Genomic DNA, 17,940 nt, shown 5'->3' with positions numbered 1-17,940 from the left:
GGAGAAAAGATGCGGTCAGATCTTGGTAGTCAATAGGTCAAAAAACCACTGACATCTCTGTACCGGCTGTGCCGTACTTACATGATCCAGGACGCTGTCTCAATCGAAATTCCCCTACTTGCAGCTCTGTCGATAGACAGAGACCGCGAGGGAGCTTCTATTAATAGTGCACCTAATTAGTCCTTTTGCTGCCAAATGCGGGAGGGGGTAGGACGCCATGTATGCACTGCTTACGCCGACCCGGAAGTGGATGGAAACAGGTGACTGTTTCCAGCATGTGCATTTTGACTAGACCACTCAATTACTTGTGGTCGATGCGAACGAAATTATTGTATTAGGGAATATGAAAAACTGGGAATGGAGCCAAAAGATACATATTACTACCTCAGACCCGTGGTGTGCAAATATTTGGATGGAAAAATAGGCTTCTTAATATGCTTGAAAAATAATAATTACAGAGCGTCAGATCATACTGTAAGTAACGCATAGAGATCTAATTTCCCGTTAGACAAGCAAAGTTCATTGTGGCATTCGACGCAGGTAGAATGTTTAAGTGCCATATCCTCTGGGAAAAGAAAAAACAAAACATAAAAACAACCAACAAACCCAAATGGTCGTGACCGATGCGAGGGTTTGTGGATATTTATATGCTGTATTTCAACAGTGGGGGACGAGTAAAAAAAAAACTAAAAGAGGACCCAACCATCATAGTACTTGGTTGTACTCCGCACCATCAGGGTGCTAGTCACGGTTGCCCACTCTACAAGGTGTTCTCTTTCGGTATGGATCGTGGCACGACCTTTGCTAGTGGTTGCCATTAGATTTAATTATGGGGCGTCTCAATAGCGAGTTTAGACTAGAGGGGGTAACTCTGGTGATTACCTCGGTATGGGTACTAGAAGAGAAAGTGATACATAGCTGAGAGTATCAATTGAACTGACTCCAGGAATTTCATCGTTCTGGCCCTCTGTTGGTGCCCAGGCGGAACACCCATCGTTGTTCCTTCTCGAGTAGGGCGCTCTCGGTTTGTACTTGTTCACTGACCGTCCACTGTAGGTTGTCCACTGTGTGTTCCGTTGTTAGGTAGTGTGTGGCCATCTTGGTGGTACTTCTCTTACACCGGACGTTACTCTTATGTTCACCAATCCGGATTTTGATTGGTTGTGATGTCATGCCAATGTACTCCAAACTACATGGGCATGTGATCATGTATATTACGTTCCTGCTATTGCAGTTTGCGAACTTTCTCTGTCCCCATTCACTGCCATTCCTGAAATGGATGCGTCTGCTTCTCTTGGTGAGAAAGCAGTTGCTGCAATTACCACACGGGTGGTGCCCCTGGACTGGAGGGAGGAGCAGGTTCCTCGTGGTTGTAGGTAGGTTGGGGAGGTTTTGTAACAACCTTCTTCTGGTCACCCCCAGTGGCTGTCCTTGTCACACTAGTCTTGACCCAGTGGTCTGCCTTCTTTCCCAATTCTTGGGGAGAAATTAGACCTAGGTCTACCAAATTCTGATGCAACTTTTCATTTGTGCAGTTACTTAATATATGTTCCTTAATGAACAAATTGTACAATCCAATAAAATCATGCACACCATGTCCAGCTAACCAATCATCCAGTGTCTTTACTGAGAAGTCTACGAAGTCAATCCAGGACTGGGTCTGGGTTTTGTGAGCCCCCCTGAATCTAATTCTATACTCCTCAGTAGTGAATCCAAATCCCTAAATCAGATACTTCCTCATGAGGTCATAGGATCCTGCATCTGGCCCAGAGAGTGCCAGAAACCTGTCTCTGCAGTTACCAGAGAACAGTTCCCACAGGAGTGCCCCCCAGAGGTTTCTTTACTCTTCCTATTTCACAAGCCCTCTCAAAGGCTGTGAACCATTTGGTGATATCATCACCTTCCTCCAATTTAGGGACAATCCCTTTGGGGGTTTTAAGATCAGAAGTTTGCTCCCTATCCTTGTTTTTATTATTGCTGCCACCATTGATGGGTGCTAAACCCATCTCTCTCCTTTCTTTTTCTAGAGCCAGGAGCCTGGACTCTAGATCCAACCTTTTGGCCTGGTATTAAAAAGCTGTCCTCTTCACTGGAGGGTCCCCCAGTGATCTCTCTGGTACCTGGTTCACCTGTGTGAACTCTAGGTTCCCAGATGCTAATTCTTGGATTCAAGGGTATGGGGGCCCTCGGGCGCTCAATGGATTTCAATGGGAAAGCTCAAGGACGAACAAAGGCTGCAAGCTCTGGGACGAAGATTCTTCAGGTGCCACCACCACTTCGAGAGGTAAGTTGGGTAGTAGGAGGATAGGTAGGTACCCAGGAGTCGGGCACAGGGCGCCGGGTGCAGGGGTGCCTTTTGATGTCGGGAAATCTTACCCTCTTTTGATCGTGGTTGGGGGGGGGGTCCCTGGTCCTGAGGCTGCAGACGTCGTCAGGAGCGTCGAGGTGGGTCCTTGAGTGCCGGATTCGTGGTCACAGTCGCCGGGGGGACGTCCTCGGGGTCTTTGTCTTGGCGGTTGCAGAGTGTGAAGGGTTCGCGGTTCCGGGCTGATGCCAGGGATTAGAAGCAGTTTTTGAGTAGAGCCTCTACTCATGGGAGTCCCAGGTGCTTAGAGCCAAAAGGTAGCCAGGTCCTCCGGGCTTTGTGAGGTTGCTGGCCACAAGAGGTGCTGGGTTGTAGCAGGACCAGGTTCGAGGGTCGACAGGCCGGTAGGGCTGGGGCCAAAGCAGTTGGTGTCTTCCTCTTCTTAGCAGCTGCCCGGCAGGTCTTCTTTCTTCTTGTTTTTCTTTGCTAGTTTAGAATCTGGAATCTGAGGAAGGAAGGTTCAGGGTGCCCCTAAATAGTAAATTTAGGGGTGTTACAGGTACTCGGTCCCTGTCCTGGGGTGGGCACACTCCCTATCCTGCCACTCTCCTGTGGGAGGGGGCAGTGGCCTAGTCCTGATTGGGTAGGGCTCCCCATCTTCAAGATGGCAAGAGCCCGGGCATGTGCTTCACCTCGCCTCCCCCTCGGGTGGGGTTGGCAGGGCTGGCACATCCCCTGTCCTTACTTGGGGTTTCCGGCCAGTCTTCCCGCCAGAGTGGGGGTCAGAACCGGTGGGGGCCAGTTGCTGAGTACATCAAGTGGCCTGGAGAAGCTCAGAAAGGCGGCATGCCTTTGAAGCTTCCCTCTGCCCATCCTGGGGGAGGAGACCTAGCACCTCGCCCAGGATGTGCATTGTTGCAGGCCCAGGAGAGCGGGGGGCTCTCCACCCAGGGGTCCAGCAACATGTCTACTGTGTGGCAGCCTAGGCAGCCTCTCGGACAAGACGTGGATTGCAGGTTAGGTTTCAGGGGGCATCTCTAAGATGCCCTCTGTAGTGCTTTGTACATTAAATCCCACACCGGCATCAGTGCGGGTTTAATGTGCTGAGAAGTTTGATACCGAACTTCTCAGTCTTCAGTGTTGCAATTATGGTGCTGTGGAGTTCGTGTTTGACGAGCTCCCAGTACCATATACTCTTAAATGGCAGCACTGCACTTACAGTGCCCAGGAATGGACCTGGGAACTGGAGGGGCACAGGGCTCGTGCTCCTGTGCCCATACCACTGGCATAGGGTACCCAGCTAGAGGGGTGGCTGATGTATGCCAGGGCAGTGTAGGTGATGGGCATGGCACACAAGAATGTGTGCCATGTTGACTCTTTGTTTTGTCTTGTACCCAGACACTCAGCCTGCAAGGGTAGTGTGTGTCTGTTAGGGTACAGGGTCTCTAAGGGTGGCACAAATAGTGCAGCAGCCCTTAGAGGCCTTCCCTGGTCACAAGGCCCTGGGTACCTATGGTACCATTTAAAAGGGGCTGACGGGTGGCCAGGGTTTGCCAATTTGGGTTTTAGTTTTTAGGGAAGGAACATAGGCCCTGGGCACCTGATTGGCAGGAGTTCAGGGCACACTCAGTCAAAGTACATTCAGCAATTCAGCAAAAAGTGGGGGCATACCATGCAAGAAAGATGGCACTTTCTCACAGCCTGCGTGTGGTCTCGTGTGAACTAGCATATCTTTCAGGTTTCTTCCCCTCTTGTGTGCGAACCTAGGTTTTGGTAAACTCAGACTCCCACAATTCAGGATCCTCCAGTGCTTGTTCACAATTTTTGATATCTGTTTTGAGTGGGTGTTAAATGTGGTGACACAAATAGGTCTCTCTTGCTTTTTTTGTACCTTCTCTTCTAGGAGGGCCTCTCTGTTATTACGGGCCCACTTCATTGCTTTATCGATGATTCTCATGGGATAGTTCCCGATTGTGAGCTTAGTTTTCAGATCCGAGGCTTGTCTCTTGTAGTCGCTCAACTCTGTGCAGTTCCTCCGCAAGTGGAGAAACTGCAGGGGAGGTCGTCACGTAGGTGGCGAGGGTGGAAACTGTCGTATAACAGACAATTGTTGGCAGTTGGTTTGAAATGTGTTGTGGTCTTAAGAGTGCCACTGTCTGGGTATATGTTCAGATCTAGGAATACTAGGTTGTGACGTGACATGGGGCTGGTAAACCTGAGGAAGGCATTTTGCTGGTTGAGCCAAACCATAAAGACTTCGGTAGAAGGGTCATCCCCTTCCCAAATCACCAACACGTCGTCAATATATCTCTTCCAGTTTTTGATGTTGTGCAAAAAGGGGTTGTCTGGATGTAGTATTTTGTTGGTCTCAAGGTGATGCACATAGAGGCCAGCTAGGCTGGGAGCAAATAAGCTCCCCATGCTGGTTCCGTGCTTCTGTAGATAGAAAGTGTCCTTATACAGGAAAAAATTATTGGTGAGGGCCAACGAGACGCACTCCATTACTAGACTGCGGGGTGTCTGGTAATCTAATGTGGTGGAAAAAAGGATCTCCTCGATTATGTTTAGTGTCTCGTCGTGTGACAAACTCGTATACAGGCTCTCCACGTCGAGCACCATTAGGAGTTGTTTATCTTGATCATAGGTGGTGTCTTGAAGTAGTTGGAGGACAGCTTTTGTGTCCTCTAAGTAGGTCCCAGTCTCTTGGATAAGGGGTCAGAGAAAGGCATCGGCAAATTTGGACAGCGGTTCTAGGATAGAACCTATGCCTGATACTATCGGGCGGCCTGGTGGTTGTTGCAGGTTCTTGTGAACCTTAGGGATGGTGTAGAAGTATGGTGTTCTAGGTGATTTCTGGGTCAGAAATGTTCCCTCTTTCTTTGACAGCCAGTTATGTGCCATTGCTTCTTCCACCATTCCCGCTATTCGGATCCGTATGGATTCAGTCGGGTCGCTGTGCAGGATTTCATCATTTCTTCTGTCTTCCAGAAGTTTCTTGCATTCCATGTCGTAGGCCAATGTTGTTTGAAGCACTATTGCGCCGCCTTAATCCACTTGCTTAATTACGATTTCACTGTTTGAGGCCAGCTGTTGTATAGCCTCCTTCTCAACCTTGGATGTATTCTGAAAAGTGGTGGTTCCCTGTGTGGATAGATGCCCTAGCTCTTCCATGACCGCTTTTTCAAAAGCCAGTAATTCAAATGGTAATGTGTAGTCTGGAGGTGTGAAGTGGGATTTCTGTCGTAATCCTGTATCGGAGGTTTCTACCGTGGTTGTATCTCTCTCCTTGAACGCCTGCAGCTTTAATTTGCAAATGAATTCCTTCATTTCTGCGTGTACTTTGAATTTATCCATCCTATTAGTAGGTACGAAACCCAGCCCTTTCTCCAGGACACGTGTTTGTATCTCTGTGAGTTCATACTTTGTCAAGTTCACTACTAATTGCCCCTTTTGCTGGTGGACGGTTGGTTGCTCGATGAGCCAGTCATGCTCCTCGTTGAGACCCGTGGGATCTCTTCCTCTTCTGTCGTCCAATGGACATTGTTGCCTTTCCTGTTCCTGCCTCTCCGGTGGTCCATAGGGGTATGGTGGGTAGGAAGGTGGCCCTTGATAGTTACCCCACCCCCTATGTCTAGGATTGTAGGGTCGGTGTGGGGGACCTCCTCGTTGATTTTGGATATGAGCTCCTACTGGGGTTAGAGCTGTTGGTACTTGCCGTACCCTGATCGCTGTTAGTGTTCCTGGTCGTGTAGTCCTCACGTGTGTATGGGTACACTCTCTCATGGCTGAAGCGAGCTGTGTCCTTTTTCAGTTTGTTAAACTTGCTTTGTTTGAGTGTGACCTCAAACTCAGTCATCTGCTGGTTAAGCTCCTCCAAACGTTTCTTTAAGACAGTCGGGATTGATAACTTTTCAACTGTACTTCCAATACTACATCCAGACAACCCCTTTTTGTACAACATGAAAACCTGGAAGAGAGATATTGACGATGTGTTGGTGATTGGGAAGGGGATGCCCCTTCTACCGAAGCCTTTATGGTCTGGCTCAACCAGCAAAATGCCTTCCTCAGGTTTACCAGCACCATGTCACATCACAACCTAGTATTCCTAAATCTGAACTTATACCCAGACAGTAGCACTCTTAAGACCACAACACATTTCAAACCAACTGCCAAAAATTGTGTGTTTACGACAGTTTCCACCCTCGCCACCTATGTGACGACCTCCCCTGCAGTTTCTCCACTTACGGAGGAACTGCACAGAGTTGAGTGACTACAAGAGACGAGCCTCAGATGAAGCATGACACCAAGAGCCCTTTTGGTGTGTGAGGGGTATTTAAGAAACACTATGTGCTTCCCACCATTGTAGGCAATACACATGACCTGTAATTTGTAACGTTCCTTTTTGTACCCCCTGATGGTTAATCCCATTGTTTAGAATACAGAACTAAAGGTAATGCCATCGCATGCAGCAGAGTTCAGTGTGCTCTGTGTCCCAACTGTTGCCATGCCTTAGTAGTGCAATGAATAGTGCTGATTTCCATGGATCTATTAGTCTTTATAGCGTGCGGAATCAAGGCTGGAACTGGGTGTGCAGCATCCTGTTCGATTGCTAGGTGTGGTGTAAAGTCAGGGGGAGAGACCGAATAGTGTGCGTACTGAGCTTGAGTGCATTAGTAGTATAGTCACATATCCAGGGCTGCAAATCCACCCTTCTCGAACGGGAGAGTTGGTATCCTCCATGATTCCATGGTTGTTTGCCTGCCCTGCTCAAGGTTATTAAGAGGGAATTAAGCGATTTAAAGAACCCCTGTGTAAGGGTAATTGGAACTGTATTGAATAGATTGAGACATTTTGGCAAGATTATCATTTTCGTGATGGCAATCCTATAAGCAAGGGAGAGTGGCAGGTGTGACCATCTGCGTACCTTTTTTTCTAATTGGGAATGCGTTCTACCTTAGTTATATCGAACCACCACTTCAGTGTCCCTATGAATCCAAATCCCCCTGATATTTTACTGGATCACTGTGCCACACCAATGGGAACTCCAGCTCGCAGGGTGTTGTGCAGGTAGTGAGGGGCACCAAAAAAAGGTTTCTCCCAGTTTATGCTGAGGCCCGACAACCGCTCAAAACAGATATATTCCAGAATGATCGTGTCCAGGTAAAGATCTGGTTCCTGAACTTAAACGAGCATATCGTCTGTGTACATCGAGATCGCTAGTGGTCAGAGTTTAAAACGTAGTGCGGCTGCCGCATGTTGCTGACGTATAACGCCCGCCATAGGTTCTAGCGATGGAGGATCAGCGACAGCGGGCAGCCTCGTCTCATACCTCTGTGTATGGGTATTGCCCCAAATGTAATCCCATTTATCCTGGGTCGAGCCGCAGCAGCGCTATATAATAAGGGGACCCAGAGGAGGAAGGCAGGGGGCACCCCCATCCGGAGTAACATAGCGAACAAGTAGGACAATTCAACTGAATCTAACGCTTTTGCGGCATCTAGCAAGACTGCCGCGGCTTTCAAAGAGGTGTCAAGCTGATGGAATAGCTCAAAGATAGTTCGTAGATTCTGCTTTGTTGAGCGAGTAGGGATGAAGCTGGATTGATCTGGTAGGGTCATGTTGATGAGCAGTGGTTGCAGTCTGGTAGCTTATATTTTGGCCGGTATTTTCGTATCTGTGTTAACGATAGCGGCCGATATGAGGAGCATTTGTTCGGGGGCTTGTCGGGCTTTAGAATGGTTATCAAAGGGGCCTCCCTATGTGACAAGGGGAGCACTTGCTTGTCGGATGCTTCTTCAAACATCCTAAGCAAGTTTCGGGCCACGAGATCTGCGTATTCCATATAGAATTCGCCTGACAAGCCATCTAAGCCCGGGGCTTCATTGTTGGGCAGTATACTTATTACTTCCTTAATTTCCTCTACTGTGACTGGTTGTGTCAAGTATTCTCTTTGGCCCTTTGATTGCCACACCAGATCGATATTTTCCAGATAGCCTGATATCTCGGCCTCTACCGCCCCTTCGTGAGAGCCGTATATTTGGGCTTAAAAAGCAGAGAATTTCGCACCAGTAGCGGGGGGGGAGGTGTCCTAGCAAGGTGTACCATTGGGCCCATCTATCTTGGTCACATGTGACTGCGCCCACGGAGCTCTCAACGACATAGCCAAATGACACCTCGGTCTGCCAGCTCCATCATACGCACGCGCCATGTGCCTACAGGACAGATGGCGCGATTCCTGCTCTCTCATAGTCACGTACTCGGAGATTTGCTCCCTTATGAGTGCCAGGGTGCTTGCCTTGGGGACGCCCTCATACTCCTGCAAGTTGTTCTCCAGTTTCTTTAACGGAGTGCTGATGTCCCTTAAAACCCCTGTTTGCGTACCCATGCATACCTCCCCGAATGGTGGCTTTGAAGGCCTCCCAAAGGACCCCAGCGCAATCCACCAAATCTTTATTTATGGCTAAGTATTCCACTATAGCTTTCCTCACGGCTCCCTGAAAATTGGGTCGAAGAGCTCAGTTGGGTGTAGGCGCCACTGGAACTGTCGAAGCGCGTGCGTTGGGATAGACCGCGCTATTAGCACCTGTGCGTGATCAGATAGTGTTTTGTGGCAGGTGGTGTATATTTTGCATCCAAGTGTTCAACCCGCTTGTCCCAAGCCAGTAATCTAAGCGGGACCAGGAAACATGGACTGATGAGATATAGGTACTCTCCCTCTCACTGAATGTCTGAGTCTCCAAATGTCAATGAGGCCAAAGTCCTCCATTTCATTACGCATCAGCTGCGCCAACTGTTTTCCACTCAATTCCCTCTAGCTGATCTGTCCATGTTAGGATCCAAGTATAGGTTCATGTCCCCGCACCATATTGTCGCCGAAGGCCGCAATGCCCTTCGCCGGCGCCAAACGTGCGCATAGAACTCTGGGTCGTCCACATTGGGACCATAGGTATTCTAGATGGTCAACGTTGTGCTATATATTGTGCCCTGTGCGATCACATACCGGCCGTATTTGTCGATCTCGGAGTATGTTTTCTCAAATGGGATCCCTTTTTTGATCAATAGCATGACCTCCCTTGCATAGTTGGAGGAAGTAGTAGCCACCTAGTATCCCGCCCACCTGGCTCCCACCATCTCTATAGCCCTGCCCCTGAGGTGCGACTCCTGCAACAGCGCTATGTGCACCTTATGCCTATCCAGATAGGCTAGCACTTGTCTAATCTTTTTGGGATTATTGAGCCCCAGTACGTTCCATGTTATAAGTAATGGTTCAGATCGTGGTGGTTTAAACGTCTACTTTATCTGCACATGTGTGTGTGTCCATTCTGGGCATGTCATCACATCTGGCACTATCCGTGATTATACATGTGTAGGCATATAATATGAAACAAACAAACCTCCCACCCCCTCTCACTTCAGCAACCCAACCTTGCTAAAGGCATCTTCCCTAGGTAACTGAACTTCTCTGATGCAGTTTATTAAGAGTCTATACCATAATCGAGACATGTCCCATGTGGAGTGGGGATCGCCCAAGGGGGTGGGGGTGCGGCAGCTAGTCACCCGGTTAACCTCCTGGTGGACGGAGGCAGCCAGGGAGCTGATTCACCGCTATTTGGGCATGAAACCAACAGACAAGTAGTCTGGGCGGATACACCATGTGCACGGTCCATGGTGGTTCACCTGCCTCAGTGCCCTCACTAGGGTCTCTTACTTCATCGCAGCAGCGCCACGCCTGTTCAAAATAGTACTTACTAATTGTTCGGACCCAGCCCGGGTGGCCCCTATTCCAGCAGGGTTGTAGTCAGTACAACCATCTCTATTCTCATCAGCCAGCTGGAGCCACCCACTCTTGGAGCCACCTGCTGGGGAGTACTGTCATGGCCTGCTTATTTCTCCTGGTCGGGCTGCCGTGGGCCCGTGATCTGCTTCACATATTCCATTGCTAGTTTACGAGTGGTGCATATCTTTTGTGTTCCCTTGTAAACGATCCTGAGTTTGGCTGGAAATAGCATAGCATACTTGATGCCCTCCTTTTGCAATTTCTTTTTTACTTGAAGGTATTCCCTGTGAGCGGCCTGCACTGACGCTGTAAAATCACGAAAAAAAAGGAGGTGCATCTCTGAGTGTTCGGCCATTCGCATGATATTCTGGAAGTGAACCAGCCAGATCTTTCATAATTTGTTGTGCTGTTTTAGGCGCAACTTAAATGTTCAGTAGTAGTTTAACTTAATACCATCTGAAGTATATATGTAAATAGCAATGAGCGATAGGGGAAAAACCTTCCACCATGTGACGGGAGCAATCAAGTGTAATATATGAAGGCAGAAGCATTGGCATGCATATTATTATATACTTATTATTCTTTATTTGGAGGTTACATTTTGCAATGGCAGTTTATCAAACATCACATATGTCATTGTGCCAATAACTCATCCTGACATTTTAAATACGATCAATATCTTGACATTCAGGTTCACAAATTCTCTGTTCATTGTGGGCTCCTCTTTAGTAGTCTTGGTTATTCAAAGAATTGCTATTCGTATGCAGAAACACTTAAATGTTTGATTAGACTGCTTCTCTTGCAAGAATGAGTTGGTGACAAACTGCCTGATTTTTATGCTGGCGGAGAGGGTTCTCCATCGCAACAAAGTTCCCTCCCCACCAATATAGAAGTTCACCCGCCAAATTTAATTGCTGGTGGACCATAAGTTTTGCCACGGCTGAAACTGCTCCATCTCCACTATTGCCAAACGTCTCCGAGTAATGGCTGTTCGAGAAATGGCTATATGTCCGCCCACCCAATCATGCTAAGTGGACATGTAGTAATTTTTTTTATTAGTCTGTCACCGCTAGGCAAACCCTGGCAGTGAGGGACAGTAAAAAGCAAGTAATGACTCCCATGTCGAGGGGAGCATTACTTTTTGTATTTTCAAATAGAAAATCACGTTTCTGGATTTTCTTTTTGAAAATAAAAAAAGAAAACTGTTTGGTACAGGGCTGTGTAATGATGACACAGCCTTGCACCAAACAGCGATATGCATTCAGCAGTTCTGTCCATGCATTCTAAAGGACCACCTGCTTGGCTGTCATTTCTAAATTTGATGGTTGGCCCCTCCACCATGGGGAGAGAGTAATTCCGCATTTAAATCTGACCCAAGGACTTTCTGATTACTTTACTCGCAGTCCTACAAAGATTATTTACTATTATGAAGTTAATTTAAAATTATGCCGTTTGTTTTTTGTGGTCAAGATAAAGGTCTGCCCGCCAAATTTAAAAGCAGGCTTCAAGCTTTTCTTTTTGAAAATAGAAAACAGTTTTCGGCACATCACCATCATCTTGACAGAGCCCTGCACCAAACTGTAGATGCCATTGACAGGAACCTCCTTGACAGCAATTCCTGCCAACGCTGTCAAAATGACTGCCAGCTTGGCTGTCCTTTCTAGATTAGGCGGGCGACACCTCCGTCATGGCAACTGAGTAATTTACTCCATCTCCCTGGTGGAGAAACTGGCCGCCTGCCTATATTTAAATTAGCCTCCCAGTGTAGTGATACAGAATCTCTTGCCAGTCAGTCCAAATAATAAAAAGCATTGGCAATACCAACTGTTATGGCTTAAGTAAGTCAGCGGTGTTTATTCTTTTTGAAATCGTGAAGCTTGTAGTAAAAGTTTCAAAGTAATAAAGAGTAAAAAAAGACCGGCATCTAAAAGTGATGTGTGTATGTATATGTATTTATTATGTGAAACAGTGAAAAATGACCACTGCAAAAATGGACTAAAACAAATTATGAAATTAAAGTAGCTATTAGCCCTCCAGCCCCAGTAGTGAAGTGGACTACATTTTAGGTAGCTGTGCACATGTACACAAGCAAAATGCCATTAGTGAAAAGATCCAATGGCTGAAGTGAATGACCCGTTGACACATGCTGTGGTGTGTGGAAACAAAATGTGAATAATGCTTGAACATAACACTGGATGAAGAGGGCTAGCCAAAAGTCTATATGTATTTTTTTTATTATGATTTTTTTGGGGAAAACATGAGCCTGGTGAGACAGCTAAAGTAGTAGTATGGCCATTCAAAAAAAGCAAATTGTAACTGCTCCACATTTTTTTTTATACTTGATGAATAATTTTTGTTTGGATGCTCTGAGTAAACCCAAAAGCTTATTGATAAAAACAAAATCACTTTTACATTTTTCTCTCATTAAGCCTACATTGTGAAAAAAGAAACTTTGAGGACCAAAAGCATCAGTTAAAGAGCCTTTTAACTGTGTCTGTTTTCTATTTTACAAACTGTTGGAAGACCTTTACTTTCTCAGAGTGCTTATATGTCTTCATACCATTCCTTTTGTGGGATTGGGACTACTCGGGGACAGCCAGTACATAAATCACAATCCTTATTCTCACCCTAAATCCCTGTTAGACTTGGGCATAGATTTTTTTTTCTTATTGTTGGCTTAGCCTTAAATGTTAATCCTTGTCTTGAAGTGCAACGTTTAGAAGTATTGGATGAACTAACAAAAACGGCATAGAGGTTGTATTTTACTTCCATTCTATGATCGCCTTTCATAATTGAATTCAAGCATGTATATAAGTTGAGGTGAGCAAATTAATGTTCCTTTGTTTAAACTTATAGCTGATGTCTGTGTTAATATTGTGGTTTGTGTTCATGGAATATTGTAAGACCTGATTTATAGACTCTTTAGAAGTTAAGAAATCGTCACTATTTTTAGGTCTCGGCTAGCGATGGCTGCGCTTGCGCAGTCTCGCTCGCGAGACATAATGACTTGGGTGAAGAGGGGCTTGAACCCGCCCCTCTTCTTCCCTGTTCTCCATTGGCTGGCCTAGTAAATGCTGGCCAGCCATTGGAGAAGAGGTCCCGTCACTCTAATCCTGCCCCGTCCTTTTCGGATCGGGGGGCGTGTTTTTTGCGAGAAGTCTCAGGGAGGAGACAACAGCAAAACACGCCCCCCAATCCGAAAAGGACACTCCCTTTCTCCGAGGCATTTTCTGCTGTGCCTCGGAGAAAGGCGGTGGTGTCTTTCGGTGCCCTCGGCTTGTTAATCCAGTCACAAGAAGCTTTACGTGGGGGTGCGCGCGCGCTGCTTTGAGGTCCCCCTTCCCGCAGAATCGCTGCTCGTGGTTTGGCTGCCTTGCTTCCCGTTTTAGACCAACTTTGATCCCGACCGGGGCGGAACTCTGCGTGTCTCTGGGAGCAAGCACATTGGAGCAAGTTGGTGTCCGAGGGGAGCTCCGGCGATCTTGGGAAAGCGAGCATGAGCCGCACGGATTACTATGTTTATCCTATCTCGGATTACCTCTGAGCTACACAGCCTGCGGACGACGAATACGAAGACCTCTAGGAAACCTCGGACAAACTGCACCGGGCAAGCAAAAACATGGATCTGCGAGCACGTAAGAAACTTCGTCAGCTGTCGCTGCCCCCCGCGAGCCCTTTGCAGGCTCTGCTGGTGGCAGCGTTGGCCCTAATGGGGTGTTTCGGCATTCAACTGGTTGCTGGCGCTCATTGCTTGTGGGGGAAAGCTGATCTGTTTTTATTTCTGTGTATGATCCGCAGTGTTGGAAAGTGTATTTTTAGCGTGGCAAAGGAAAGCAGAGAATCACATCTGTTAAGTCTGAAGTTTAAGGAGGGACGAGATTTTTTTTTTTTTAATTAAAAAAGTAAATTTTCTTTTGTGACCAAAAGGCCACAGAATGCTAAAAATGCCCCATGTAAATAAAATAAGTGCCGGATATTTTCTCGCGTTACATCGAATCGGCTCCTTCGCCGCCTGTAATATCATGAAGCAACAAGATGTAAGGGATCCAGGTCTGCTCTGTCCCTGCTGGAATGCGGCTGTGTGTCTGTCGGGGTGGGGTGGGGCACTTCTAGGGGAACAGACTCTGTTAAAGGTCCTTGTTTACTTTTCAAACACAAGTTTCTTAATCTGACATGTTGCTGAGTCGACTGTTCGTTTTTTTTTTTTAGCCCATCTCTGGTAATGTGAGTGGAAAGTCAGCCTTCGTGGCAGTGCTTAATTTGAAAAAAAAAAAAAAAAAAGTAAATTCAGTATGCTGAGTCATTTCTTCCCTGATTTTGCACTCAGGTTTTCTGATTCTACATCCGAATCCCAACCCAGGCAAAGTTGTTTCTGCAATTTTGCTACTTGCAGTGTACACCATCATACATTCAGGATTAGGATTTTCGGAAGTCATGCATGAAAAATGTGGAAACATGAAATATCCTGTGGTTCAAATATGTGAGAGACACCCTAGGCAAGATTGGGTGTAGTGATCTATGGGAAGCATGCAAGAACCACCCAGCCAACAGCAAATCCACGATCAAACCCAACTATCAGTTTAAATTGGGTCAGATTCCAATATAGGCACTATGAGGGACCAATTTCTCAAAGTTAAAGTATCCAACAGCCTTGAATTTTTCTTTGATGCTATCAAGCCCCTAAAAAAACTGCCTTTAATGGGACGTTTTTGCCCCACTTGTGGAGCAGAGAGGGAAACTATAGAGCATGTATTCTTTCTCTGCCCCACCTATACATTATCCAGGAAAAAGTGGCTTATCCCTATTTGCCAGGTCATGGGCACCACAGCTCATATTATTGCATTCCAAATATTTAAGAACGATGTAAGTTACTTAACTGTCTATGCAGTATCCCGTTTTCAATTGGCAATGTGGAGAATCAGACTGTGGTGTACACAAGATAGAACGTCCCTAGCCCGTAGTGTACAGGCTTCTTTTAACATAAAACTAGATGGGTTTATTCATACATTTTTAAATTAAATTGTCCCAGTCGTGTTTATATTTTCTCCAGTCCTGTGAATTTGCTCAAAGATAAAAGCCAAATAATCATTAAGAAGGGAACTAATGGATGAACTATTACATATTTTTAACATGAGGACGCCTGACTAACCAGGGCTATAATTAGTGACTGCTTGAATTGTGACAAAGGTATGTCAATCCCATGGTTGGCTTACGTGAAAAGCTCTTTTGATGAGGATGGTCTGTCATATACTTTTTCTGATACCACCACACATGTATCCATTAATAAAAGAAAAGTTTCATCAATGTTATTAGCACAATCGCTTGATAAGAGGGTTTTGGAGGAGTATAGGAAAGCATTGATTGGAAAATATCTGTCCATGAATACGGAGGTTACATCAGGTAGCTACATATCGAAACCAAGGAGGACCTGGGAGCGCTCTCTATTATTTAGATCCAGGGCAGACAGTAAAAGACCTACTTTGCTTTCCAATACGGTATCACACCAACTTAGATGTGATTGCATGCCTGTGTTGTAATGGTGTTACTCAGTCTATGATTCACTTACTCTTATTCTGTAAATTTTACGTGTTATACACGTAAAGCTTCTTGGCTCCATTAATAGGGAGAGAATGTGGCCTAACGGCTAGGGCGGTCACCTCGCAGCTGGGGAATCGGGTTTGAGTCTCAGCAGGGACGCTCCACATTCTGTGATTCTGGGCAAATCACTTAATCGCCCGTGCCTACCCAATACTCGGCATTGTTAAAGTTAGAGCTATTGCCATTGCTCATGACAATGCCGTTTCTTTAAATGTTTTAAAAACAAAAAACATAAACAAAAATAATGTCATGAGCAATGCCAATAGCTCTAACTTTACCAATGCCGAGACCATTGCATTGTAAATGCTTGTTCTTATTGTATCTGGTCATGTTTCTAGGACAGGGCTTCACACACTCTGACCTGTGTGTGCCCCCTGTTGTGATGTCACCACATTGTGATTGCTGGTGTTGGTGCTCTCCTCACCTCTGCATCACATGTATTTGTGTTAACAATGAATCTGTTTGTACTGATCAGTGTTTGTTTTCAGGAGGACGCTCTGAATATTTCTGACCTAACATTAATTCATGCGGAATTGGATATTCCTATTCCAGACCCTCCTCCAAAAGATGAGGTGAGCAAACTTGAGTGATCATACCATGTGCAGTGCGTCTAATCTATCCATACCTACCTTGATAGATCCCTGACAGTCTCTCATTACCTATTTCCATCTAGGGATCCACTAAGATGGAAACGGATAAGGAGGAGGAGAAAGAGAGTAAGAAGTTACATTTCTTCTTGGTAGCATCAGTAACATTAAGCAGGGACCCATATGAGGCCATTGGTTGATTGTTCGTGGCTGAAAACAAAGCACAGTATTATGCACATATTTAAATTATAGCCATAATTAGAATTTGGTTTTCACTTTTTTTTTCTGCTTGTCTGAAAATAACGGTAAGTGGCTCAGAGAGGGAACTCTCTTTGGTGTCTGGGGCTTGTTTTTAAGCATTCCTTTTCCCCACCTTGGACGCCCACAACTTCGTAGGCATAAATATTCTACAGAGGGGGTTTTCAGATCACTTATTTATAATTCTATGCTTTTAAGTCAACAGCGAAAGGCCACAGAGCATGTGGAGGTTAAATGCATGGTAGCTGACACACAATGATTTCAATGCAGCCCTAAGACGGGATGCAGACAACTTTTTTGCACTTAATACCAATTCGGTACAATCTGCAGCCACCCTGTGGGAGCCTTCAAGGTCGTGATTAGGAGTTGGTCCATGACTTGTGTTTGAGACCAGAAGAGGCTCAGGGACGCCACCATCGTAGAGTTGGAGATAGAAATTGCCCAGGTCATTTCACAAGATCCAAAGCTGAGGGCAGACCGACCAAATAGCGGAAGCATAGTTAAAACATGCACAACTGCATAACTTCTTCATGGGCCCAGCCACAGGGCTTCGGATGGCTTCGCAGCGATGGATGTGAGACAGGTGATATTCCAGGCAAACTACTTCACTGGCTACTAAGAAACAGTCCCCCACGCTCATTCCTAACCTGAAGGCCCAGGGGGTTATGATATGATGACTGCGAAAGACTTTTCTGAAGCATTTGCAACTTACTACAGAGCGTTAAAAGCTCTGCCCCCTCCCCAGATCAAGCAAGCAAATCCCCCTACTCATAGATCTCTACGTGCAACAACCATAACCAAAGCAGCCCAGATTCGACTTGAACTAGGCTTATTAAATTATGAAATTTCTGGCACAGGATTGTATTTAAATCTGTGCCACAAACTGAGACAAGCAGACACAAGCTCATTGGAGTCTTTAATTTGGTTGGACATTTCCCAGAAAAACCCACGCAGCTCTTATAGCCGTCTGTTTAAGGATTCAATCCAAGAACTGTCTGCGGGTGCTCTATGGGACCTTAACCCCAGTAGGTCAGCATTTAAAACTAGCATTAAGAAATGTATTCGAACAAGGTCCCTACTTATTGACAAAGCTCACTTTGCCAAACGCAGACACGCGTGGGCCACAATGAGTTCGTATGGTCGCCTATCCCCCGCTTCCTACTTATCCTGTACCTATTCCTTGCACCTAAAACTTAGTTTTATGGCTGTCAGACTGGGCGAATGGCAATTTTTAAACGACATGCCCGCCTGGCGCCGTCTGTCAGCGGGAGTAATGTGCAGAGGGTGCGGCACGACTCCTGAAACCCTGGTTCACATAGTGTGCCTTTGTCCCACTTTTATGTCACAACGTAGACTTAAATTGAAATCTGAGTGGAACAGGCTGGGAATCCGGTCGTGTAAACAAACAATTATTG

At 46.2% G+C, this 17,940-nt stretch overlaps 1 protein-coding gene across 1 annotated transcript in view; it reads left to right on the top strand.

The window, feature by feature from the left end:
• LOC146869598 (proteasome activator complex subunit 2-like) overlaps positions 1–17,940 on the top strand; it is a 163,246-nt gene that overhangs the window by 32,212 nt on the left and 113,094 nt on the right. Inside the window, exons 2-3 of the mRNA XM_085640157.1 lie at positions 16,169–16,252; positions 16,354–16,396. Coding sequence (XP_085496283.1) covers positions 16,169–16,252; positions 16,354–16,396 — 127 coding nt within the window. The remainder of the gene's footprint in view (positions 1–16,168; positions 16,253–16,353; positions 16,397–17,940) is intronic.

Source organism: Triturus cristatus, chromosome 1_1 (genome assembly GCF_964204655.1).
Source record: "Triturus cristatus chromosome 1_1, aTriCri1.1, whole genome shotgun sequence".
NCBI classification, from domain to species: Eukaryota; Metazoa; Chordata; class Amphibia; order Caudata; family Salamandridae; genus Triturus; species Triturus cristatus.
The sequence above is the reverse complement of the archived record's forward strand: the minus strand, read 5'-3'. Positions and strand labels throughout refer to the sequence as shown.